This window comes from Terrapene carolina, unplaced genomic scaffold (assembly GCF_002925995.2).
Source record: "Terrapene carolina triunguis isolate 2854851 unplaced genomic scaffold, T_m_triunguis-2.0 Scaffold33911, whole genome shotgun sequence".
Classification (NCBI taxonomy): Eukaryota; Metazoa; Chordata; order Testudines; family Emydidae; genus Terrapene; species Terrapene triunguis.
In genome coordinates this window covers 6,807,333-6,832,790 of record NW_020698262.1, presented here as the reverse complement: position 1 = coordinate 6,832,790, position 25,458 = coordinate 6,807,333, and the positions used below count along the sequence as shown (strand labels likewise).

The window sequence follows — 25,458 nt, the reverse complement described above, 5'->3', positions numbered from 1 at the left end:
TAACTACTAGTCAGATAGCATTCTGGGAGCTACAGTCCCTGTGGGACACAAATTTGTATTATTAAAGGTGCAGGTGGGTTGCAATTTTCCTTTCATGCTGCAGATTAGGCGCAGCCTTTGCAGCCCTCAGTTGGGCAGAATTTGGACAGCCCTGCGTTACTGCATTCCAGTTCAGAAATTCATCAAAGCATCCCTCCACCAAAACAGTCCTCCTGAAGAATTATTTCCAGCCAATATCTCCAACTTGAGCAATTTCTGCAATATCCTTTAAAACAAAAACAGTCTCTCAAAAGATACAGATTGTTTTTAAAAGTATACTTTCAAACAATGCTGTATTCTCCAAAACTGAAGCCAGAGCCCAGCTTCAGATCCCTGTGGAAATCTTTTTCAATTAGTTACTTTTTTGGGAAGGACAGACACCACCCATTGCCAGTCTAACTGTCCCAAAGCAATTCTGCCCATAAAGAAAGCTGCCATTCCCCCTTAAGTAACAGTTACTTTGTATTGTTCTCAGAAACCAAGACAAAGTGCTTTAATAAAGAAAAGGATTTTCCTGAAATTGAAAATATCAGTCATGTTGTTCTGAGAACCAGTGTTATGGCAACATACCTCCTGGTACTGATTGTTCTCAAAGTACTTGCAGAGACTAGATTCTGAGAAAAAAACAAGGGAAAAATACAGCCCAACAGTGCTGAGTGCACAATTATATTTAAAGTGATGCTGCACAATCTGAAATTTCAGGGATATCATGGGCTTAATCTAAATTCAAATCTGGTATGTGGAGCCAAATTTTCACAAGCAGCCATTAATTTTCATTGTGCATGCTCCTTCACATGTAAACCCACATTTGAGTACACCAATCCTCTGTGCAATACATTATTTCACAAGCATAAATATGGGGTTTGCTTACACACATGGGAAAGTACCTCAACTAGGGAGTGCATCACTTCCACATTTAAAAAAAATCTCTATGGCTGTTCGGATTATAATGCTTACAACACACTGATCACTTCTCTACTCTACTAGGAACATCTTAAAAATTACTTCAGTTTTTATTACAACTTTGCAAGTGAATTTAATGTTCATGAAACTGACAATGTTGATCAAGCATAGGACCAAGGGAATTCCCATATGCAGTGAAACCAGCAGTCCATGTATTCTTGTACCAAGGAAGATTCAAGACCCCTTCAGTAGATAGTTATCCCCTTCTTCCTAATCTCCATTGATTAGAAATTGTTTTATGCCCTGAAGTATAAGGGTTTATATCACATCCAAACTCTAGTTTTGGCTTTTTTTTTTTTTTTTTTTTTTTTTTTTTTTTTTTTTTTTTTTTTTTTATTTTTTTTTTTTTTTTTTTTTTTTTTTTTTTTTTTTTTTTTTTTTTTTAAACCACCCTTTTTAATGTAATTTGATTATTTCATTTTCCATAAAAATATCCAATCCATTTTTGAAACTTTCTAAGCTTTTGTCTTCAATGGTATCTTGTGGCAAAGAGATTCATAGCATAATATTGTGTTGCGCATAAAAATATTTCCTTGTATTAGTTTTCAATTCCCTACCTTTCAATTTGATTAACATCCCTTCTCCTCATATAGACATACACAGCCCTTACAGTGCACTTGAGCATACAATTCACCTCCTATTCCAGTGCTTGGCCTCTCATAGAGTCTGGTCAACACTACAGAGTTAGGTCAATGCAAGCCAGCTTATGTTGACCTAACTATGGAAGTGTCTACACTTAAATTTTGCTCCCGATGTAATTGCCCTGCTATGACGACTTAATAACTCCGCCTCCATGAGGAATGTAGAGTCACAGTTGTATAGTTAGGTCAACGCAATGTCAGCGTAGACACTGCGTTGGTTACATCAACTGTTACTGGCTTTCAGAAGCCATCCCACAATGCCCCACGCTGATAGTACAATTGATTCAAGCGTTCCTGGTAAGGAAGCGCACTGCTGACACAAGGAGCAAAGTGTAGACACGCATAAGCAATGTAATTACTGTCACGACCGTATGCCAACGTAAGTTAGGTTGACTTAATTTTGCAGTATAGACATGGCCTAAGTAAACAGACCCTGCCAGTTGTGTGGTTGTTTTTTCTGATGTGGTCACTAAAAACTAGGCTATGGATCCTAAATTCACTTTTACTTGTGACCCCAGGCAGGTTTCAGACCCAGGGGTGAGATCCTGGCCACAGTGAAGCCAGTGGCAAAATCTCCAGACTTCAATAGGGCCAGGATTTCACCCAGGTCTCCAGTGTTAAAAAAAAAAATCTCACCTGAGATATTTAACCGGAAAGGATCTACACTGCTAAACATGAGTGAATGAATAAAAGATATGTACTTCATAAAAAAGACTCTCTATAATGTTCCTTCTAAAGAGGCATCAGGAAGCTGCAGGGTATAAAGAAATGGATCAACAGAAACATACACATAGGGATTTACTATATATCTCCTGCTTATACCTCACACTTGTGCTTTGCAGTGAGAAATAGGCATTTCATCTTCCTAAAACACACAGTGCTGGTGTCAAGGAGGGCACAAGGCTGCTTGCAACAATTCAAACACCTAAAATGACCCACTCATAAGCCATGAAAATGATCATTTTAAACAACACAAGGAAAAAAAATCTTACCCAATTAATTATTTTACTCAAAAATTACAAATGCCACAATTCAGGGGCATTAAAAGCAGTAGGGGGAAAAGGGTGCTCTCTCTCAGCCTCCTCAATTTTAAATGTTTGGTATGTGTTAGGAAGGCCAGGGAAAAAGAAAAACAGCCTGAGCTTTGCATTACTGCTCTGTCAATGCTATAAATCCCTAGTCTGGAGGGTTTACTGTTTAAGGTTTAAAGAAGAAAGACACACACACACAAAAAGTACCTGCTAAGCTTAAGGTGTTGAGAACAAACTGGGTACCATAAAAAATAGTGAAGCAATGCTCTTTATTCTGTGTTGCTTTCCCGCGCTCAAAATCCTTTGCATTTTTCCCAGGGCGAATTTCCTTTATTTCCATCAGATCCACTGAAAGAAAATAACATGTGTCAGTACAACCTGTGCTTACATAATTCCAGCAGAGACCAATGCAAGAAGACAAACATGTCAAAACATTTATTATTAATTATTATTATTATTATTGTATTAATTTATATGATTCTGACGTCTGGGACTTGCTATTGTGGTGACTGCCTAAATGTGTTTCAGCCCTCAAGGCTGGGCCAGGGGAGACTGGGAGAGGCAGAGGCGGCTTTTTTGCAGAAATTTGTTAGTCTCTAAGGTGCCACAAGTACTCCTCGTTCTTTTTATTCCTGGGACCATGATGCTCTCTCCACTGACCAAGTTATATATCAAAATCAATAGGCTCGACAGGAAGAGTTGTCCGCACACTTTTGCAGGTGTGATATACTTTGGCACTGGAGTTCCCTTTTTGAATGGCAAACTGTTTGGGGGTACTCTAAATGGACAACACACCACCACCACTAGTTGATGTTACTTTATTTGCACCATGAAACCAACTCAAACTTTTTCTGGTCTGCAGAACTTGAGCAGTTTTTGTGCGAAATCTACACTTTACACTTACGTTTCAGAACTTTTTTTGGCTAAGCCTCAATGTAACCATTACGATATCTATGAACCTTCCTCTGCTCAGGTCCAAACAGGTCTCTGTCTTTTAATACAACTTTTAGCACTGCTGAGTGACCTATGCCTTCCCATAGAGCATAGCTACACTTTAAAAAAATCATGAAAGGAGAACACTGTGCTGATATATGGCCTAGAGTCAGTCCTTATCATAGCCCGAGGCCTAGGTCTGCATAATATTTGTGAGGCAGCACTGAAATAGAATATGTGCACTCTTACGATAAGATATTTATTAGAAAACTGAGGAAGTGGTTTCGTTCTGCCCGTAGACTGGACAGAAGCACGCATGGCTCTTCCTACTTTTGACAGGTCAAGAGTTACTTGTTACAGGATGAGGAGTGAACCAAAAAAAAAAAGTTGCACAGCTGCTCTTGAAATGTGTTTATCAAACCATACAGTGTCAGAGGAAATTGACTGGGGGTTTCTGTTTGTGTGTTTTACAATTCAGGGATACAGACAATGTATTTTAAAAGAACACCTCGTTGCTACTAGATCACAACATATCAAATGTAGTGAAATAAAGAGGGAAATGGCTGACCACCTGTTTCTAAAGCTCTGTGGGATGATTAATTTTTATGTGATGTGGTTTGGTGTGAGATGGTGGAAAGGGTTGATCAGCAAAGCCTGGATGGTGGAATATTCATACACCTAGGAAGTTCTTATTGTGAGTGAGACTATCCCAGACCAAACTTACTGCTCCATTTGGACTTGTTTATCCCAGAGATGACATTGCTGCTAGGAAAGGGGATGAAAATGATTATTATTTTGTATTGAGGTAGCCCTGATAAGCTGCAGCCTTTGACCAAGTCCCCATTGTGCTAGGTTCTGTAGAAACATGGAACAAACAGACAGTCCCTGCCCCAAGGAGCTTTATTTCCCCCAGATATTTATCTGCAAGATAAAGTGACCACTCCTTCTCCCAGATTCCACCCACTAACTCCCAGTAAGAATAGTGGGAAAAAATAGATGGGAAAAATCTCCATCCACATTTTTCAAATGTGGCTGCATAGAGTAGGCCCCTAAATCTACGTTTAGGCACTGAAATATGTAGCCTGAATTTTAGAGATGTTGAGCAACGAAGAGCTCCCACTGAGTGTTCAGCCCCTCTGAAATTCTTACTTAGATGCCTCAAATGGATCTGAGCCTATCTTAAGGTGTCTGTGATGGGTTACCGTAGCGTCACAGCGTCCACATTTTAAAATGTTGGTGTTACTTCCCAAGCATGTCAAAGGGGGTTTGACAAAGACACATCAGGGTGCAGAGACCAGATTTCAATTCACAGTAAACCAACAGGAAACATTTATCAGATTCCCTGTAACTCTACTTGAGTGCCTTAACCACTCAGCCACCACTCCAGACCTCCAATCTTGAAGGTTATGGGTTTAGTCTTGATGGATCTCACAATGAAAGGCCATCTTCAGTTCACCCAACTGCAAAATGGGTACCTGATCCATGGAGTTAGGCAGTCAAACATGATACTGGCCATATCACTCCCTTGTGTACTGTGGGCTATGAAACTGACATGCTTTAACCATGTCAGCCCAATGAGCCATTGGCTGGGGGAAACTTTGACTTGACTGTAACTCTACTGAACACCAGAAACACAATCCAGAGATAAAAACAAAGATTTCCCAACCCTAATTGTTGTTTCCATTTTGAGTTACTATTACCCCATACTGACCTCTGACATAGAAAGAGACAAGCTTGCTTAATTTCTTCCCTGTTGCACACACACACACACACACACACACATTCTTTTCCCTGCATTATAACGGTGATACCTCACTCTCGTGTTCTCACCCTCTCTGGTGTGTATGTGTTATTTTGGTTAGGGTGTGTGATTGGGTGATTATTTTTTTTACCAATATAGTTATACTGGTACAACCCCTAGCATGGATGCAGTTATACTGATATAAGGTACAGTTCATTCCCCTTTCCTTACAGGAATAAGCTATACTAGTTATAAGCACTTTTATACTATCAGGGGTTATATAGTTTTAACTCTATCAGCATAGTTGAAGTGGAACAAGTTTGTGTGTGGACAAGAAGAGCCACACTGCATCCCAGGCTCTGCTCAGATGTGCTTTAGTATTCATTTAATTGGAGGACAAATCAGATAGTAAACTTATTACCCAGTTAGAACAGGTAGCTGAATAGTTAGGACCAGATTTTTAAAAAATATTTAGGCATTGTTCTGCTCAGCATTGCAATGCCTAACAGATTTAGGAGTCTATATCTCATTTTCAAAAGAGATTTAGGCATTAAGTGAGCACAAAAAGACTTTAAAAACCTGGGCCTAAGTGACTAAGCTCAACCATGAGGGAAGGCAGTTACGAGGGAGGGAGAATAGAAAGAATGAGAGTGATGTAGGTCAACTTCCCTATCAAGGGTTCAAATTCAGTATCTTTTATGTTCCTGGAATTATTATACTTTATTTCCCTTAGAAAAAAAAGTTCTATAGAATTTTATAGGGATGAAATTGATAGGTTGCTGAAGAAACTATCCTAAATAAATTCTAGAATAGGAAAGGATAACCATTCTGTAAGGCTGTTTTTTAACCACTTTGTCGAATTTTATATAAAGATACATAATTCTGTGTTTAATTTTATGATGATGATTAAAACTAGGCCGCCCTATAGAAGGGCTATCCTTTTGTATTAAATATTATAGGGCTTTCCCATACGGCCTATATTGTGAATTGTGAGGGGGGACAACGCACTGGGAAAAAGTGCTCTCTCTAGGGCACTGTCATGGTGAAAATCATGGGCTAGACCCTCAGAGAGACAGAGGAAGATCCACAACAGATGTGATCCTGCTGTTGTGCAGAGCTCCTCTGACTTCACAGGCATAGAGCTCACTGTAGGATCAAACTCTACAACTCCACTATCCAGACTGGCTGCCCCTGACTGAATGAGAAAAGGGTATAGCCAGGAAAACGCATACCCTGGAGAAAGATTTGTTTAAAAATGTCTCAAATTCAGTCCGATAAGTTTGCTGTACTGACAAGAGCTTATAATCAAACATCTAGAATGCACTGGCAGTTTAACAGAATGGTCTTTTATTGGGAAATACAAACGGAAAATAACTCCTGCCCCCACAATACTTGTAGAATGCACCAGAAATTCTATCATTTGCCACCCTCTTGCTGTCTTGAAGCATTAGACCCGTTCATCTTCCCAATCGTGTGCTCAAAATATAAAGCCAAGTTCCGCTCCCAGATATGCACACAGGACTCTCGTTACACCAGTATGTATGTCCAAGGGTAAATTTTGACACCAATGGCCTGATCGTGCTCCCACCATAGTTAATAGAAATAACACAGGCCCCGAAAGGTAATACTTAGAGTTTCAGGCTCCCTGTTGGTCCATAAAAGAGTACTCAGAACAAGACAACTAGCACACATCCCAAGGAAATATATAACCATAAAACAAAATCAAATGAAGCCACAGACTCAAACCCAGCAACATGAGAAAGAGGAAAACCTCACATTTATTCCAATAAATCTCATGCCAGTTTGGACAGCCAGAACGCGCTAAACCGGTTTCAAAATGTCAGGCTTCTAGTTTACATTTCATTCATTCCATTAGGTGGCTATTTCTGTAGGGTTTAAAAGGATTTACTTGGGAGGCTAGTCAGTCATCTTCTCAATTTTGACAACTTATTCAAGTGACTACTTGTCCGGACTGGATCCCGAAGCACCTTCAGTTACCATAGTATTTCAGACCCTGAGATGGACTTGTGGTGTAGTGGCCTGCGCATGAGGCTAGGATCCAGGACCTCTCAAATTCCAGTTCCAGCTCTGCCAGCGAGATGCATGGCCTTAGGCAAGTCTTAATTTCTATGCATTGGGAAGTAGATAAATAGTATTATAACAGAGATGTTGCATGGATTCTATGCACAATGCCTCCAGGAACTCCCATTGCACCAGGGCTCCAAGTTTTTTGCCTGACAACTTTTGACCCAAGAAATCTATATTCTTCTCCATTCAAATAAGTTACCAAGAGAAATACTTATTTAAATAGTCACATTGTTCAAAATATGCATTACTATTATTTTTAATACAGTAGTGCCTAGAGGCAAGGGCTAATCAGGACTGGGACCCTTATGCAGGGTGCTGTACAAACTCAGAATAAATGACAAAATTTACCCTCTGGATGTAACGAACAGTTGGAAACAGAAAATTTCTCTAAGAAAATGTATATGCATAGGCCAGGTTCACCCTACAAGCCATCTACCCAGCTGTTACCAACAGTAACTTCTAGTGTCTTGCTTACAACACTCCTGCTAATATATCCCAGAATGATGTTGGCTTTTTTTGCAACAGTGTTACACTGTTGACTCATATTTAGCTTATGGTCCACTATGACCCCAAGATCCCTTTCCACCGTTCTCCTTCTTAGGCAGTCATTTCCCATTTTGTATGTGTGCAACTGATTGTTCCTTCCTAAGTGGAGTACTTTGCATTTGTCCTGATTGAATTTCATCCTATGTACTTCAGACCATTTCTCCAGTTTGCCCAGATCATTTTGAATTTTAATCCTATCCTCCAAAGCTCTTGCAACCCCTCCCAACTTGGTATCATCCAAAACTTTATAAGTGTACTCTCTATGCCATTATCTAAATAATTGATGAAGATATTGAATAGAACGGGACCCAGAACCAATCCCTGCGGGACCCCACTCGTTATACACCTTCCAGCATGACTCTGAACCACTGATAACTACTCTCTGGAAATGGTTTTCCAACCAGTTTTGCACCCACCTTATAGTAGCTCCATCTAGGTAGTATTTCCCTAGTTTATTTATGAGAAGGTCATGTGAGACAGTATCAAAAGCTTTACTACAGTCAAGATATACCATGTCTGCGGCTTACCCCCATCCACAAGGCTTGTTACCCTGTCAAAGAAAGCTATCAAGTTGGTTTGACACGACAAATCCGTGCTGACTGTTACTTATAACCTTATTATCTTGTAGGTGTTTGCAAATGGATTGCTTAATTATTTGCTCCATTTTCTTTCCCGGTACAGAAGTTAAACTGACTGGTCTGTAAGGATCTTGAAGATCTTGAGAAAGGATTTGAAGGAAGGAAGAGTAGTGGCTTGATGAACAACTCCACAGAGGGTGTTCTGTGCATGAGAGGTAGGCATAAAAGAAAGTATAAAGATGCCTCTGTAAGACGTGGACAAACAGACAATGGAGGCTGACTTCATTAGTAGGGCAGGGCTGAAGTGATAATATATAAGAACAAGTAAGTAGGGAGGGAACAACTGAGCTATGAACTGCCTTACAGGTAAGGACCAGGAACCTTATCCAAATCCCAGTGAAGTCCATCAGAGTCCTTCTAAGGACATCAGCAGGTTTAGGATCAGACCCAGAAGCCAGTTTTTGATGTGCTGGAGAAGGAGGAGACCATGAAGGGACTGAAAGAAGAGGGTGACATGGTCAGAACAACATGTCAGGAAGATTAATTTAGGAGCAGTGCTTTGAATTGACCTGATGGAATAAGTAGGGTCTCAGGAAGACAAGAGAGAAGACGGTGACAGATAAGATGTGAAAAGATAAGAAGTTTTGAAAACTTTAGTGGTATGGTCAGAGAGAACTATATATGTAAGTATGGATAGGAGTACACATACAGACTTAAACACATGAACAGAGGATGATTTTGCCTGTAGCCAAAATTTTGCTCATGCATTTGAGAAATGGATTTCAGAAAATATAATCAGCCATTTGCACTATAAAATGAGAAGGTTTCTTCTTGGGAGGGGCAGAAACCTGACTTGATCTGATAGACACACAGAACTCTGCAGTGTAGGAAAGTGTGCAAATGAGCACCCAGCGAATGTAAAAAAGCTTTTTTAGTTTCCTTTTGCAAATGCACCTTGCTGTGGTTGGCAGAGACAATGGCTCTATTCTCACTTCCACATAACCCAAGAATTAACTATCAAATTGCCACTAACAAGGTGTGCCACTGTACACCTGTTGTTTTAGTCAAAACACGAACATGGTGTAGTGCTGTGAGTGCAAAGCAATGTTTTTCATCAGAGAGTAAGGCGGCCTGACCACCTACAGACAGTACACACCCCAGAAATCTCACACACCTTGGTACACATGCAGTATGGAAAATAACTTGACTCACGGCAGCGCTTCAATTCAACCGAAGCTGTCCGGAGCAGAGCTCTGGTAAATATTTCAAACCCGTGTGGCAGAAACACCAAGCCCCGGGGGCCCCCACGGGACACAAGCCCCGAGCCCCAATGCCCTGCATGGGGCATCAGCCCCGAGCCCCAGCACTCCAGGAAATACTCTATGAGAAATTAAGCCCTGATTCGAGGACAGTAAAATTTAATGAGAGGTATTATGCTGTAGTGGACTGAGCGATAATTATAAACCACAAATCCATTTGAAACACAGTTACAAAGCCTAAGGATTTGATATAACGCAGAAGACACACAGGGCTAAAGTTCCAAATGACAGGGAATGTAGCCATGTGACAGACTGAAACTAGCGGGAGGTGCAAAGCTAACACCCACAGTTTAACAAATTCAGGTCACACAAGAGTACGGTAAGGACAAGTACCATTTTCCTGACTATAACTACATTTTAAATAGAAGACTTCTCACTAGGCAGCTCACAAAACTTTACTGAATTTTTTACAGTCCTCTCTAGTTTGGGATCTTTTAGATTAGGCAGCAGTCAATGTGAAAAGGCTAGGGCTTGAAATTGTGAGGCCAAGTCACGCTAATCATATAGCGGTTTCTATCCCACTTTATAACATTTACATCAGGGGTGGGCAAACTATGGCCCGGGGGCTGCAACTAGCTCTCCAGACATTTTAATCTGGCCCTCGAGCTCCCGCCGGGGAGTGGGATCTGGGGCCCAGGGCTTGCCCCGCTCCGGCGCTCCAGCCAGGGAGCAGGGTCTTGCCCCACTCCGCGCAGCTCTTGGAAACAGTGGCATGTCCCCCCTCTGGTTCCTACGCGTAGGGGCAGCCAGGGAGCTCCACCCGCTGCCCCCATCCCAAGCGCTGCCCCCGCAGTTCCCATTGGCCGGGAACTGCGGTTAATGAGAGCTCCAGGGGCGGCGCCTGTGGATGGGGCAGCGCACAGAGCTGCCTGGCTGCGCCTCTGCGTAGGAGCTGGAGGGGGGACATGCTGCTCCTTCTGGGAGCTGCTTGAGGTAAGCGCCATCCAGAGCCTGCACACCCCTGACCCCCTCCTGCACCCCAACCCCTTACCCCAGCCCTGATCCCCTCCTGCCCTCTGAACCCCTCAGCCCCATCCCAGAGCCCGCACCCCCAGCCGGAGCCCTCACCCCCTCCCACGCCCCAACCCCCCATTTCATGAGCATTCATGGCCCGCCATACAATTTCCATACCCAGATGTGGCCCTTGGGCCAAAAAGTTTGCTCACCCCTGATTTAATGCACACACACACAAAAAAGGGGGGGAGGGTTAAATCCCAAGAAGTGAAATAAAATTTACATTTAATGGAAATGAAATCCGGAGCTTTGAAGAATAAAATACTGACTGAAGTCAATGGGAGTTGTGGATGCTTGGTGCATTCATGCACATTTATGGTGCAGAAGTGCTATGAAGTTCATTAAACGCTGTCCCTGTTTCAGTGACTGGCCGTAACAGGAAGTCTGGCCTTTGTAAATTAGCATTTAAACACAAAGTGCATGAGCTGCTGAGGGAAGAAGTGATCACAGAGGAGTTAAAGGCTACACATGTTCATCTTTTCATTTTACCACAGAAACCAAGCTCTAAATACCCAGCTGAAAAAAAACACATACACACTCACACCAAAGCACTTGAAAGTCCCCTGGGTAAGAACTGAAATAGATCAGCTTCAAAAGAAAAAAAAATGGTGAATTTTAACGTCTCTTTGAAAAGTAACTTCATACAAATCAAAAAGTAAATTAACTTTTTAAGGTGAGCTAATAAAACACTCAGTTGCCATTCAGGATATACAAGAGAAAGGAAGTGATGGAATGCAATTTTGAAGAGATTGGTGTGGTAAAACTTTACATGTATGTATACACTGCTAATTAAGGAAATTCAGACAGATAAAAGAAAGAGTGGCAAGGCTCTGACGACCAAGAAAATAAAAGTTACTCCTAGAAACTGACATAATCAACCCTAAAATTCAGCCAACAGAAGCACTCCTATTGTTTTACACACTGTAAAAACCTTCACTTCTCAATAGGAAAATATGCAAAATATTCACCACTTTTTCCATAAGGTGTAGGTGGCATGAATGTTTATTTTTGGTCTTTAGATCAGTTCATATGAAGGGGAAAGAGATGAGGGTTTCCCACAACACAGCAAGTTTCCTTCAGCAAGATGATCTTGAGTAAAACTTTCAAAAGCAAGTGACCTAGGTGCCTAAGTTACATTTTCAAATGCAACTCGCATGCTGAGTTGGCAAAAGCCCAGTGACTTTCAATGAGATTTAGGCACCTACATCACTTTGAAAATAGCACTCACAGATGTTTTAAAAAAATGTTTACCCCTGTCTCTGAAGGCTGGGGAATTGTGCACAATTTAATTGTTCTCTCATTGGAAGGCCATTAACTAATATTCTCAAACTAAAATTAACAGTTACGTTTTCAGAGACAAACTTTGCACAACAGCATAAAGTTCATGAGTTATACAGATCACAATTTAATTTAAAAGAAATACCACCCTTAGTAATCAGAGTGGCACTATCTTTGGCATGATAGATATGACTGTATCAACATCTATATCAAACTCCTGTCCAATGATGGCTGCCCGGTCTGCCAGCTGGTATGCAGATAATTACACTATGCTTCTGTGTAGTACAGCTCTGGCAAACATTGATAACACTGCTCTACAGCCAAAATGCTTCTGAAATAAATGTAGTCAAACTTTACTAATTCTGGGTCACTGAGAACGAAAATGATGCTTAAAATTGTTGATTGGCTCTAGTTTTCAAGATATGCTATTGGGTCAGTATATACGACCCTTGACTTGGGAATGGTGGAGGATAAGTGAGTTATAAAGGGAAGGGATCTCAATTTAAACCAGAAATGACTAAAATACATCTTTGACTGGATCTATGAATAAATCTATGACTGGGTTTGGACAGTACTTGCTTTTTAGACAAAACAATGAATGATGCAATCTGAAGCTGGTATTGCGTCATACATGATATGAATTGCATCACGTTATTCCTAGAAGTCATGGGTGATGCAATCATAATGAAGCTTACATCACTCTACTGAACAAATTGCCCTATATCAGCTCTAGAAATCATACAGTGTCGTGCTCTCTTATTTGTCAGTGTTTGATTTTGCAAAGGGACACATTTCTGTTTAGCCAAAGTGAGCAGAGATGCCTCGTACTTGTGTGAACAGTGCAGATAACCTCTGCTATGTTTGTGGTGAAGTGACTTTTGCATCACAAAAGCGCAGTATAACCACTATGGTTAAGAAAGCCTATCACCTTTATTTTGGCTGCAAAATTGGAGATCAGGACAAGAGGTGGGCCCCACACATATGCTGCAACACTTGTGCAACAAATCTTCGCCAGTGGTTGAACAGGAAAAGGAAATCTATGCCTTTTGCAGTGCCAAGGATTTGGAGAGAGCCAACAGATCATACCAGCAATTGTTACTTCTGCATGGTGCCTCCAGTTGGGAAAGGTGTGTCAAAGAAGAAAAAGTGGACTGTGCATTATCCAAACATTCCATCAGCTATACGCCCAGTACCCCACGGAGAAGGACTGCCGGTTCCTGATGCACCAGAATCATTCTCACTTGAGTCAGACGAGGAAGAGGAAGAGGATGAAACTTCTGGTCCTGAACCATCAATGTCACAGGACCCACATTTTCTCCCATCCTCCTCCTCTGAACCACACCTCATAACACAAGGTGAACTGAATGACCTTGTCAGGGATTTGGAACTACCCAAGAGTAAGGCAGAGCTGTTGGGCTCCAGACTACAGCAGTGGAATCTCCTGGCAGGTGATGTTAGGGTTTCCATGTTCCGTGACCGTCAAAAGGATCTTGTCCCATTCTGCTTCATGGAAGGTGATCTTGTAGCCTGCAACAACATCAATGGTGTGATGGCAGCCCTCAACATCGTTCACGATCCAGATGAGTGGAGACTGTTCATTGATTCATCGAAGACGAGTCTTAAAGCTGTTTTACTGCATAATGGCAATGTTTTGCCATCAATTCCAGTTGGTCATGCATTCCATATGAAGGAAACCTATGACAACATGAAACAACTTTTGAGGTGTATAAACTATGACCAACATCAGTGGCAGCTCTATGGCGATTTGAAGGTTGTTGCTCTCTTGCTTGGTCTGCAGACTGGATACACAAAGTACTGCTGTTTTCTCTGCGAATGGGATAGTCGTGCAAGAGATTCCCACTACATCAAGAAAGATTGGCCACTCCGACAGTCATTGGAGCCTGGGAGGAAAAGTGTTCAGCATCCACCACTTGTTGAATCAAGGAAGATTTTGTTAACACCCTTACATATCAAGCTGGGTCTGATGAAGAACTTTGTCAAGGCCACTGACAAAACACAAGTAGCTTTCAAGTACCTCCGTGGAAAATTTCCAAGGTTAAGTGAAGCTAAGATAAAGGAAGGTGTCTTTGTTGGTCCTCAGATTCGTGAACTTCTTCGAGATGATGCATTTGACCATGCACTGCGTGGCAAGGAAAAGACGGCATGGAAAGCCTTCCAGTTAGTGGCAATAAATTTTCTCGGAAACAACAAGGCAGACAACTACAGGTTGTTGGTGGAAAACCTCCTCAAGGCATACAAAACCCTTGGTTGCAACATGTCACTAAAGATACATTTTTTGTACTCTCATCTAGATTTTTTTCCACCGAACTGCGGAGCAGTGAGCGACGAGCACAGCGAGCGATTTCACCAGGACATTGCAACAATGGAGAAACGCTATCAGGGCAAATGGAGCCCATCAATGCTTGCAGACTATTGCTGGACAGTGACAAGAGATGCTCCATTTAATGAATACAAGACACAAGCCAAGAAGCGCCGAGTAGACACTGAATAGGACTAACCTATGTACATAATAGTTTTTTGCCTTTTGTTTCATAATAAATTTTATTTATATAACCCTTTTGCTGATTTTTAAAGTGTTACATAAACAGGACAGGTGAAATATTATCATGTAAAGCAACCATAAACACATGAAAAGACCTAGGTTTACAATTTATGATTAAAACTCTACTATCTACACAATATACATAGACATAAAATGTAAAAACTTAAATATCTTAGAAACAGTAGCCAATCAGTTGTTTTAATTGTCATATTTGAATTCAGCACATCAAAATACATAATAAATAGCATATTTTATCTCTGAAACAGACGACTTTTCAAAAATTGTAGACCAGTGTAATCAGATATCCTCTTACAAGGGTGAAATACTGCAAGAGACACATTTCACAGGCAGAGTTCCCTACCATACAGAGTAATCCAATCTGAGAATGAGAACAAAGGCAGTGCAATCTCATGAGCAGAGCCAGAAACTGCAAAACAGGACTCCTAGATTCTATTTCTGTCTGCCAGTGACTCTCTGCCTTAAATTCATCCACTGTAAATACAGTAAGGTAGCATGAAAATCCCACCTATCCTCCAGAAAGGAATTGGGGGGGGGGCGGGGGTTGTTTTGTTTTAAACAGGAATTCAGTGGAATTCCCTTTGTCAGGCAGGAGGACTCTCAAGGCTCCTGGACTGCATGGGTAGAATAGTGCCGATTTACATACTTCACAGGTTGTTACAAAGCTCTTAAACCCACTTTTTCCACAATGCAGTCTCTAAATCTGTGTTTGTGCTCTCACAAAAACCCATATAGTTCATGATTGTACAGCGGATAGTTGGGAGCTTAACCACCCAATTTACAAGCACAAATAATAACACCAAGCCCTTTTATAAAGCTTTCCATCAGTAGATGTCAAAGTGCTTTACGAAGAGGTCAGTATTATTATCCCCATCTTACAGACAGGGAAATTGAGGCATAGAAAGGGGAAGTCACCTGCTGAAGTCACCCAGCAGGCCAGTGGCAAAGCCAGGAATAGACCCCAAGTCTTCTGACCCTAGTGCAGTTCTGTATCTGCTAGGCCACAACGCTTCCCCGAATGTTTGATATTTGCATGTGCAAGAAGGGTAACTGCAATCAGAAAACACAGGCCATACGTTATAAAGACATATTTACATGCCAATACTGGAAAGGAGAGAACTAAGAGGAAAGAGTTCTCCATAGCCAGATTTAATTTTTAGGTAGAATATGAAAATTATGTTCTTTTTACAAATGAGGAAACTGAGGCAGAGAGCAGTTAAGTATTTTATTTTACTTTATACTAAAATAAAATATGCTGCACTATGGCGCTTTTCACATCTTTCCACTACAAATGAAGGAAGTAGCAGACAGCAGCAAGCACAATATTCTTACATTGCATCCAGGTAGCACTGGGCTGAAGAAATGGTTAATATGCTCTACTCTGAGGCGTATCATCAGCATTAAAAGCCTTAATTTGGACCGTTTATATTCCAGTGTTTAGCAACTGTTAGCCCATTATCTGGGTGTCCAGGTCTGCCACTCACAAACACAGCTGTTTAACCTTCTAAGAAAAACAACAATTGCAGAAAAAATAAAGACCATTAGCAAAACCTCCTCAATGTTCTCCTTGAAACTCCTCTCTGATGTGAGGCCTACCAAAAAACACACCAGATAATGGTCTGACAGCTGATATGCTACGACCACAGTTGATGAGTCTTCATAACCATCCCATTGCTGTCTTGACTCCCCACATCTGTTTGTTGTATCTACCTGTTATCTCCAATCTGATACTTCAATTGTAAGCTCTGGGACAAGAACCATCTTTCTAGAATGCATGTGTAAAGTGCCTAGCCCAATGGGCCCCTGATTCAGGCTCCTAGCAGCTACTACAATACTAATAAAGAGAATGATGATGAGAAAGAGGAAGAAGAGTTGGAGACTTCATTCCAAATTACATTTTGTGAGCTTTACCGTCAGTCCAGTTCTCATGCAGATCACAGACAGCTCATGAAGAGCTTGGATTTGCACAACGGCAAAACCCCATGTTTGTTGCAAACTCACAGAGAGCTGACAGGGGCTAGATGTGGGACTAGCAGCCATACTGTGCCAGAAGTTTGCAGAGGGAGACAGAGAATGGACAATTTAACAATTATGAGTAATGAGAAGAGGAGACCACATCTACACGCACTCCTCTCCTCCCAGACTGTCAGCGTCCTTGACCTCCCTCCTCTTCTGCCTCTCCAACTTATCCCTGAGTGGCATAGTCCATTCTTATGGCTACAATTCCCACCTTTACCCTGATGATTCTCAAAGTCTACCTTTACCTTCTGTACAGCCACGCATGACTGACCACTTCTTTTGGCATAGCCGACTTCCTATTGAAAACTGAACTTCTCAGCTTCCTTCCAAAACTTCCCCCTTCCATCAATGTCAATAATTCCGTCGCCCTTCCTACAGCCCAGTGATGCTCACAATCTGCACGTCAGCTGTATCTCTGCCCACTTCTCCCACAACCAGACCATCACCAAATCCTGCCACTTCTTCCTTTAAACTTCATCCTTTCCTCTCCATTCTACCAGCTAAAATCCTTGTCTGTCCCTTGGTCACCTCTTGCCTTGACTATTGTAACCAACCTTCCTGCTACCTCACTCCCTGCTGTCCACACCTAAACCAATCCAACAGGTGTTCAGAGTTCTCAGAGGCTGAGAACTATGCACGCTATGGACCACTCTATCAGTAGTCTGGTGGAATGCTATAATTACCTAGTTAGTATCAAGAACTACTGACATACCATCTTCTAAACAGAAGCTCAATGGTTTTGGATCAGGGTGGATTGATTTGGATCAAGGTGGATTGATTTAAATCAAAGTGATTTCAATCATTGATTTTAATTCAGCAAGAAGGAAACCTTGATTTAATTTATCAGTTTTAAATGTGTTTTACATTTTTACTTTTTAGTTATTTTCCTTAAGAAAGATTGATTGTCATTAGTTAGTAAAACACGTTGATTTGCAATTAAATATAGCCTTTACAGTAAATTTGGTGCTTCTTTTTGCTAACCAATAAAATATACTACACCTATACACATTTATTTAAGCAATTACATAGCTTAACTTTATACTCCTTAACTCCTTATATTTTTTTATTGTGTCAGAATATGGTGACTAATCCATTTCTTATTTCTTTTTTATTTGCAATTTGAGTCAAGCTCTGTTTGGATGGAAATTCAAATGTAATTTAAAAAGCATAAAAACAGCATTTTAATTTTATTGTTAAATGTGCTGGATACATAAGAAAAAAAACTATCAAACATATTTTTCCATGTATTAAACAAAGGAAATATTATCTGTAGTTAATTAATTACACTGATTGTTTCTGGTCACCATGTCCTTTAAGATTTTAAAAACTAGTAGGTCTCATCCTCTCACACCTAATTTTCATTCATAGATTGGAAAAGGAAGACAAGCTTTCCTTATTTTTCAACTCCCAGCTGGTTTCCTAACTTTGAATGAACTAATCATTGAACTGAACTGGTTCAATAAACTGAAGAAAATATTCTCTCTGCACCCGCAGAAGAGGCTATTGTTGTCAAAAACTGAGTTAGCCCCTTCTAGGTGCTTAGCTAGTGACTTCCGCCAGTTCAGTGGTTTGTTTGTTTGTTTAACTTGGCAGCAAAGTTAATATTAAGTTAATGCTTAATATTTTTGTATTTAATTTAAATTATGTTAATAGGTTATAATAAATTTAGGCCTTAACATACATTGTCAATTTCAAATTTAATTTTAAATACCGGTAGGTTTATTTTTAAGAAATAACCCTGCCGTTAATTTAATTTTTTTTAATCAATTAATTGTTTTTTTTTTTTTTAATTTACCACTCTAGTTTGGATATCTTTAAAATCAAAGTCTTTTTTAAATTTGACAAGTGGGAGAGGGAAACACACACCTAGGAAGGAGCAAGTCCATAATATGTAGGATCAAACTACTGGCATTTATTGCCAAGAGCTAGCGAAAAGAGGAACCTTCCCAAATTTCCCCCCACTTCCTGACTAGTGGGTGTGACCTGTCCCAGTTTTATAAACATTCCCACATATCTGAAAGTTAACTTGATTTTACCACAATATGGAAGAAATCAAAAATATTGACAATCTAGGTCAGCTTCCTTTTTCTTAAAAAAAGATTGCAGAAGTCATTTTACAGAGGATAGGAGGTGCTCTCAAAATGGCCAAGTAGATAAAGAAATGTCAAGATAGTCCACCCTTTTACCTTCAGCAAGAAGTTTCTTTTCAAAATCTTTGCATGCATGCACACACACACATACACACATTACTTTTTCACATTTCAACTGAGACTCTATTAACTCATCTGAGTGTAAGTTCTCATAGCTGTGAATCATCCAGCTGGAAGTTAAGCAGTGGGAATCCAGGGAAAAGTTTGCAGAAAATTGCAAATCTTCCACTGACTCCAGCAGAACCTAGTCACCACAAACTTTCCCTCAAAGGCTTTCCACGAAGCAGTTCAATGTAGATAAAGGATGAAATGGCTGTTATGGATTGGTCTTTTGGTGCCCTGATCTTGTCAATTGCTTGCTTTATGATCCTGAGCAAGTCATAACTTCTCTGGGTCTCAGTTTGCTCATCTGTAAAAAGGATATAATAATACCAGGAGATTTGTGAGGCTAAATTAGATAGGCTTAGATGAAAATATTCTAATTATTATAGGAAATCCTAGCTTTGGCTAGAAAAGACCAACAACAACTGCCTGTTACTCTCGCTAGCTGGTCTCATTTTACACTAATAGAAGAGGTTGGAGCAGAAAATATACTTTCACTAACAAACTCATGGGGGAAAAGACCTGCCATCTTTCATATAGTCCAAAAGTAGCCAGACACATACTTACTCTTAAATTAAAGGCCAGCTAGGCACTGCAAATATACAGCAGAACTGTAAGGAAACCCCGTAATGAACAAGGCTAATCAAGGTCTGCATGAGTTAGAACAGGGGTCGGCAACGTTTGGCACGCGGCTCGCCAGGGTAAGCACCCTAGCGGGCCGGGCCAGTTTATTTACCTGCTGACGCAGCAGGTTTGGCCGATTGCGGCCCCCACTGGCCGTGGTTCGCCGTCCCGGGCCAATGGGGGCAGCGGGAAGCCGCGGCCAGCACATCCCTCGCCCGTGCTGCTTCTCGCCGCCCCCATTGGCCCGGGACGGTGAACCGCGGCGAGTGGGGGCCACGATCAGCCGAACCTGCGATGTCAGCAGGTAAATAAACTGGCCCGGCCCACCAGGGTGCTTACCCTGGCGAGCCGCGTGCCAAACGTTGCCGACCCCTGAGTTAGAACCTTGCAACTGCATCCCCAACATCTCTAAGTTGGTATGGGCAAAACAGAAACTATTGCTGCAAATTAAAGAAACAAATTAATGCACCCAATGTCAGACACTCCAAGCTTTCCTCTCTGGATTAGACCATACAACCACCATTATTTCAGCTTTGCTACAGTGATTAAAGGATCTAGACTTTGGGCAGGTCTAAGTGCTACATCGTCGCACCTGCACCGCTATAACACATCTGGTGAAGACACTCTATGCCGACAGGAGAGTGCTCTCCTGTCAGCATAAATACTCCACCTCCGTGAGAGGTGGAAGCTATGTCAGTGGAAGAGCATCTCCTGCCGACACAGCACCAGCGTGGACTGCGCTTAGGTTGCTGTAACTTGCAACACTCAAGGTTGGAGCAGTGGAAGCATCTTGAAAGTGGGAGGGCCACAGGCACCTGAACCATGGACCTGTCCCCCCCCCCCCCCCCCCCCCCCCCAAGATCTGCCCTCGCACCTCCCCTTCTCCCCCACCGCCTCTTCCCCCCAAGCTCCTCCCCCGCACTGCCTCTTCCCCCGAGGCCCCGCCCCCTGATTGCCCCTCTCTCTGTTGCTCGCCCTTATGGCTGGGAAAAAGTGGGAGGAGCATGGCCCCCTGGCCCACCCTGTTCCGGCACCCCTGGCTCAGAGTCAGAAAGTGTCTTTTTCCCACCCCTGAGCAAAGTAAGTTAGATCAGCTTAAGTGGTAGTGTAGACCTGCCCTTTATGAGATCAGCTTCCTTATCTTGAAAACGTGTTAGATACTAGCAGCAGAGTTTGTGTCAAAGTTCAGGGTCTGTGAGCATCTCCAGTAAAAATTCAGTGGAAAGGTGTGTCTTTGTCACAAAAATCTTTCTTTGCACTGTCTCACATGCTATCACTTCCACCCAGAATTTCTTGCCCTATCCTAAAATAACACTTTTTTTTTTTAACTCTCAAAATGCTTTACAACAGCAGTATTATTATCTCTATTTTACAGATGGAGAAACTGAGACACAGAGGTTAAGTGACATGCCTAGAGTCACAGAAACAGAGCCAGAAATATAACCCAAGCCTCCTGATGAACGGTCCAGTGCTCTTACACCAAAATGACCACACGGTAATCATTCAAATCTATCCTTAAAGCACACTTCTTCTGCAAAGCTCATCAGTGCAAATCCACTGAAGTAATATGGGACCAATACTCCTATTGAAATCAATGACAAGATTCCCACTGACTTTGGTGGACGCAAGATGGAGCCCAATATGCATAGCATTACCAAAAATTTAAAATAAAAATAAAATGAAGGCTTCTGATTACTGGGTGATCCCACATACTACTAATGGGAGGGTGTGGTATTTAAGCACAATGGGAACCAGTTTAAGGGCAAAGTTTCAGCTATCTGAAGTTAAATAATTTTTGGTTACTGCTGATATAGGATGGTTTTGAACTAGTGACTTAGAGGTTTGGTAGCTGATTACCAATACCTTTGCCCCTCTAAAGTATCTTATATGTAGGACAGTTTCTAAGGTGTCAGGAGGACTATCTGGGGTGCTATAAGAAACAGTATGTAATAACTGGGGGTTTGGGAAGAAGGCCCATTATTTTGCAGCCAATTTCTGCAGATAAATTCATCTCATTGTTTTGTATCTTGTGGAACTCGGTGCTGCACAACCAAAAAAAAAAAGTTACTTTGTGCAGAACAAAATCAAGATGGCTAAAAACACCCCAAGCATGAGTGAACATGGCCAGTGCAAGCTCAGATCTGTTTCTTACAGACAGCTATTTGCATAATACTTTGCATTGCCACATAAGGATACACATGTTGTTGGTTTTAATTTTAATAAGTTCATGAAATCCTCTGTGACCAGCACCTGCTGTGAAAAGCTCTCTCACAAAGGTATGTTATTTTCTTCAGTCTGCCTGGCTTTTAAACTGCACAGCAGGCTACGTTTGATTTTTACACATCATAGCTAGCAGGAGGTCTACACAGGCTATTCTGCATAGTAAAATATTGGGAGTGGAAAGAAAAAGAACAGTGGCACCAAGAACCTTTAAGGAACACATTCAATCTAGCCAAGCAGCCTGGGACATGGAGATGCTTGATTCCTTATTGGCAACCTCTCACCTTGCAACTAGAAGGCAAGTCTTACTCCTCTGCAACAGAGAATGCAGCCACAAAGGAAAGCAAGCAACTGATCTGGTATCTCAATTTCAGCAGAGCTAGGATCCTGCACGTGCCAACCACAGTGCATTTGCTGGCTTTGGAATTTCTAGTGCACCTAGTAAAATCTATTTTAATCCTCTTGCCCAATCTAGATTTCCTTAGTTCATCTCAGATGCCACAGCGCTAAAGCTAGACATTCTCCAAGAGATTGATAACAAACACATCAGGGGGTGATGTCTGCTTCTTCTGTTAGCAAGGCACTTGGCAATATTAGTGCTGACGGGCAGAGTGGGAAGTAAGTTGTGCCAGACGTGCTGGGGCACATTACTTCCTCTTCCTCCCCCACAGAGCAAGGGGAAGCAGGAACAAGATTGCAACCTGCTATCCCTTATTCAGGCTGGATTGTAAAGTCAGACTCCCCCACCTAAATAAATAAGTATTCTTAGTCCCAAAGATATTAGAAGCAGCAATCTCATTTCCATTGAGGTAATATGCATAGGCCAAACACATAGGGCCAGATTCTTAGCAGCTCTAAATCAGTGTAGCTCTGTAGAAGTCAAGGGATTTACTTGATTTATTTCAGCTGTAAATCTGGCCCAGTGATCTTTCATTGACACAGCACTTCCTTCCAAGAGAACATGACTAATCTGTAACTTTGAGTGAAAGAAACACAGAAAAAGGTTTTCACACAAGACTATTTTTGTCAAAAAAAATCTCCTTTGTACACAGTGACGTTTAAGTCGTTGATACTCTCTATAATGAACTGCTCATCCAGTCAAGTTGGCAGAGGGGAGTTTTAAGTTTAAAACAGAATGTTAAATACTATAATGGAGTTGAGGACTGTGAAAATGGAGATTGGCTAGCCGCTGGCTATCACCTGTAAGGCCCAGGTCTCTAAGCTTTAACAGATCACCTCTTCTGGAACCAGGGAAGTATCTCCATCCAAAATTCTTTGTCCAGCAACAACCGCTTGCATCTGGCTGGAAATGAAGTGCAGTTTTAGAAACTCCACCATCCCGTTCAAGACAGACTGGTTGTTATACAGAAATGACCACAACTGCAACTCTCTCCAAGAGGAAACAGGATTTCAACCATACAAGTACTGTCGTGCCCCGATACTCAGGAATTATCTACACAGGAGATTCTTCACGTTATATCAGTAGAAATAAACAGATTTAATTATACCCATATATCCCCCCTGCGTGGATGCACTTATTTCAGAACAAAAGTGGCTTTTTTATTAATCTTAAATTAAACCACTTCCAAAATGACAAACTAAATCAGAAAAAGGCCCTCTTATATAACAGAATATGAATGTCTATACAGGGAATTATACTGGTATTCACAAACAAAAGACTTCATTTAACATTAATTAAGTTTGCTCTCATCAATGAGCAAAGCTATGAAAAGTTAGGAAATACAAAGTTAAGGCCAGTGGGAGCCGCGATCGGCCGGACCTGCGGACGGGGCAGGTAAACAAACCAGCCCGGCCCACCAGGGGCTTTCCCTACACAAGCGGCGACCCCAGTTTGAGAAACACTGCAGTAGAACCTCAGAGTTATGAGCACCAGAGTTACGAACTGACCAGTCAACCACACATCTCATTTGGAACCAGACTATACTATCAGGCAGCAGCAGAGACAACAACAACAACAAAAAAGCAAATACAGGACAGTACTGTGATAAACAAACTATTAAAAAAGACAGGGAAATCAGCATTTTTCTTCTGCATGGTAAAGTTTCAAAGCTGTATTAAGTCTATGTTCAGTTGTAAACTTTTGAAAGAACAGCCTTAACATTTTGTTCAGAGTTACAAACACTTCATAGTTATGAGCAGCCTCCATTCCCAAGGTGTTTGTAACTCTGAGGTTCTACTGTAAAAGATTACAAAGTCAAGAACTGTCAAGACAGGAAAAACCAAAATGAACGCTGCCCATGCAACCTTAATGCATACTCACAAGGGGACCAAATTATGATACAGCCTTTAACAACATGCAGACATGAAGAAGCAGGGGTTCTACAGACAACAGATTCCTTCACTACACAACCCTGATTCATCCCCAGAGCAGATCCATCTTGTAACCTGAAAGAATCAGGGGGCTGAATTAAGGCTGTATGGGAACATTAATTCTAATACCAATTTGAAAATGCTTGACTTCGCAACCTTTTAATCCTTAACTTTGTATTTTCTAATATATTATGGTTTCATTTATAGATGAGAGCAAACTTAACTAATGTTAAATGAAGTTTTTTGTTTGCAAATTTTCTTCATTTTTAACAGTAAGAAATCTTTTTCTGTATGTGCTATTTAAATAATAAAATCACTTACATATTTGTTGTTTTCAGTGTATATTTTATTACCAGGGTTATCTTTCAGAAGCTCCAGGTTTCGCCATACTGTGCCATGTTGCCTGATATATTGAAAATTATTAAACTATATTCAAAAAACCCTTTTTTTTAATGCAACTTCAGTTTTGTTGCAACTTCTACATGACTTTTTTTTAAACTCTGTAATAGAAAACTGCTCATTTTCTTGACCATTAAAATGTTCCAGATGTGGTTTTTACAATGTTAACATAACTTGTAGCTGAATATTTTTTCTGTTTTATATTTACACATTGTGACAGGGATTTTCATTTTTTTTTTAAACTATGACAAGCTTGATATCTCTATGTTATAGCTCTGAAGAAATAAAAGTTATAATTCTCTTGGATGGACTTTTTGAGTTCCATTGACATTTAACCACTTTGCTACATAAACTTTAGATTCATAAATTACATCTACTGCCTCAACAAAATGGAAGTCTGGATTCATATTTGTGAAAAAAGGCAAAAACAACCTGTTTTTTAAATTAAAGCTTTTCTTCATCTTAAGCAGAAACACTGTCAACCAGTCAAAGTTACAGTAACTTTAGTTTTAAGCAAATCAGCTGTGATTTGTCATTAACATGAGTTACAGCATGTCCAAAAGAAACGGTCCTACAATGGAATCTTTTGCATATTCATGACTAGGGACACTTCATATTCTCAAAATTCCATCGTTAAAAAGGGTAATTACATAACTGTGAAGGAGAATTGCATTAATACTTGCACTTACAGGGAGAGAAGCAACACGGCCCCAAGGATAAATCACAGGACTAAGAATCAAGACACATGGATTATATTCCCAGCTCTGCTACTGACTCACTGTGTATACATAAACCAGTCACTAGGCTTCTCTGTGCCTTGGTTACCTTAAGTGTAAAATGGAGATAATGTTGCTCATCTAC

General features: G+C 41.0%; 1 protein-coding gene across 1 annotated transcript in view; it reads right to left on the bottom strand.

Moving 5' to 3' along the window:
* Window positions 1–25,458, bottom strand: part of LOC113409599 (1-phosphatidylinositol 4,5-bisphosphate phosphodiesterase gamma-2-like) — an 86,120-nt gene that overhangs the window by 48,896 nt on the left and 11,766 nt on the right. The window contains exon 3 of the mRNA XM_026663716.1: window positions 2,882–3,022. Coding sequence (XP_026519501.1) covers window positions 2,882–3,022 — 141 coding nt within the window. The remainder of the gene's footprint in view (window positions 1–2,881; window positions 3,023–25,458) is intronic.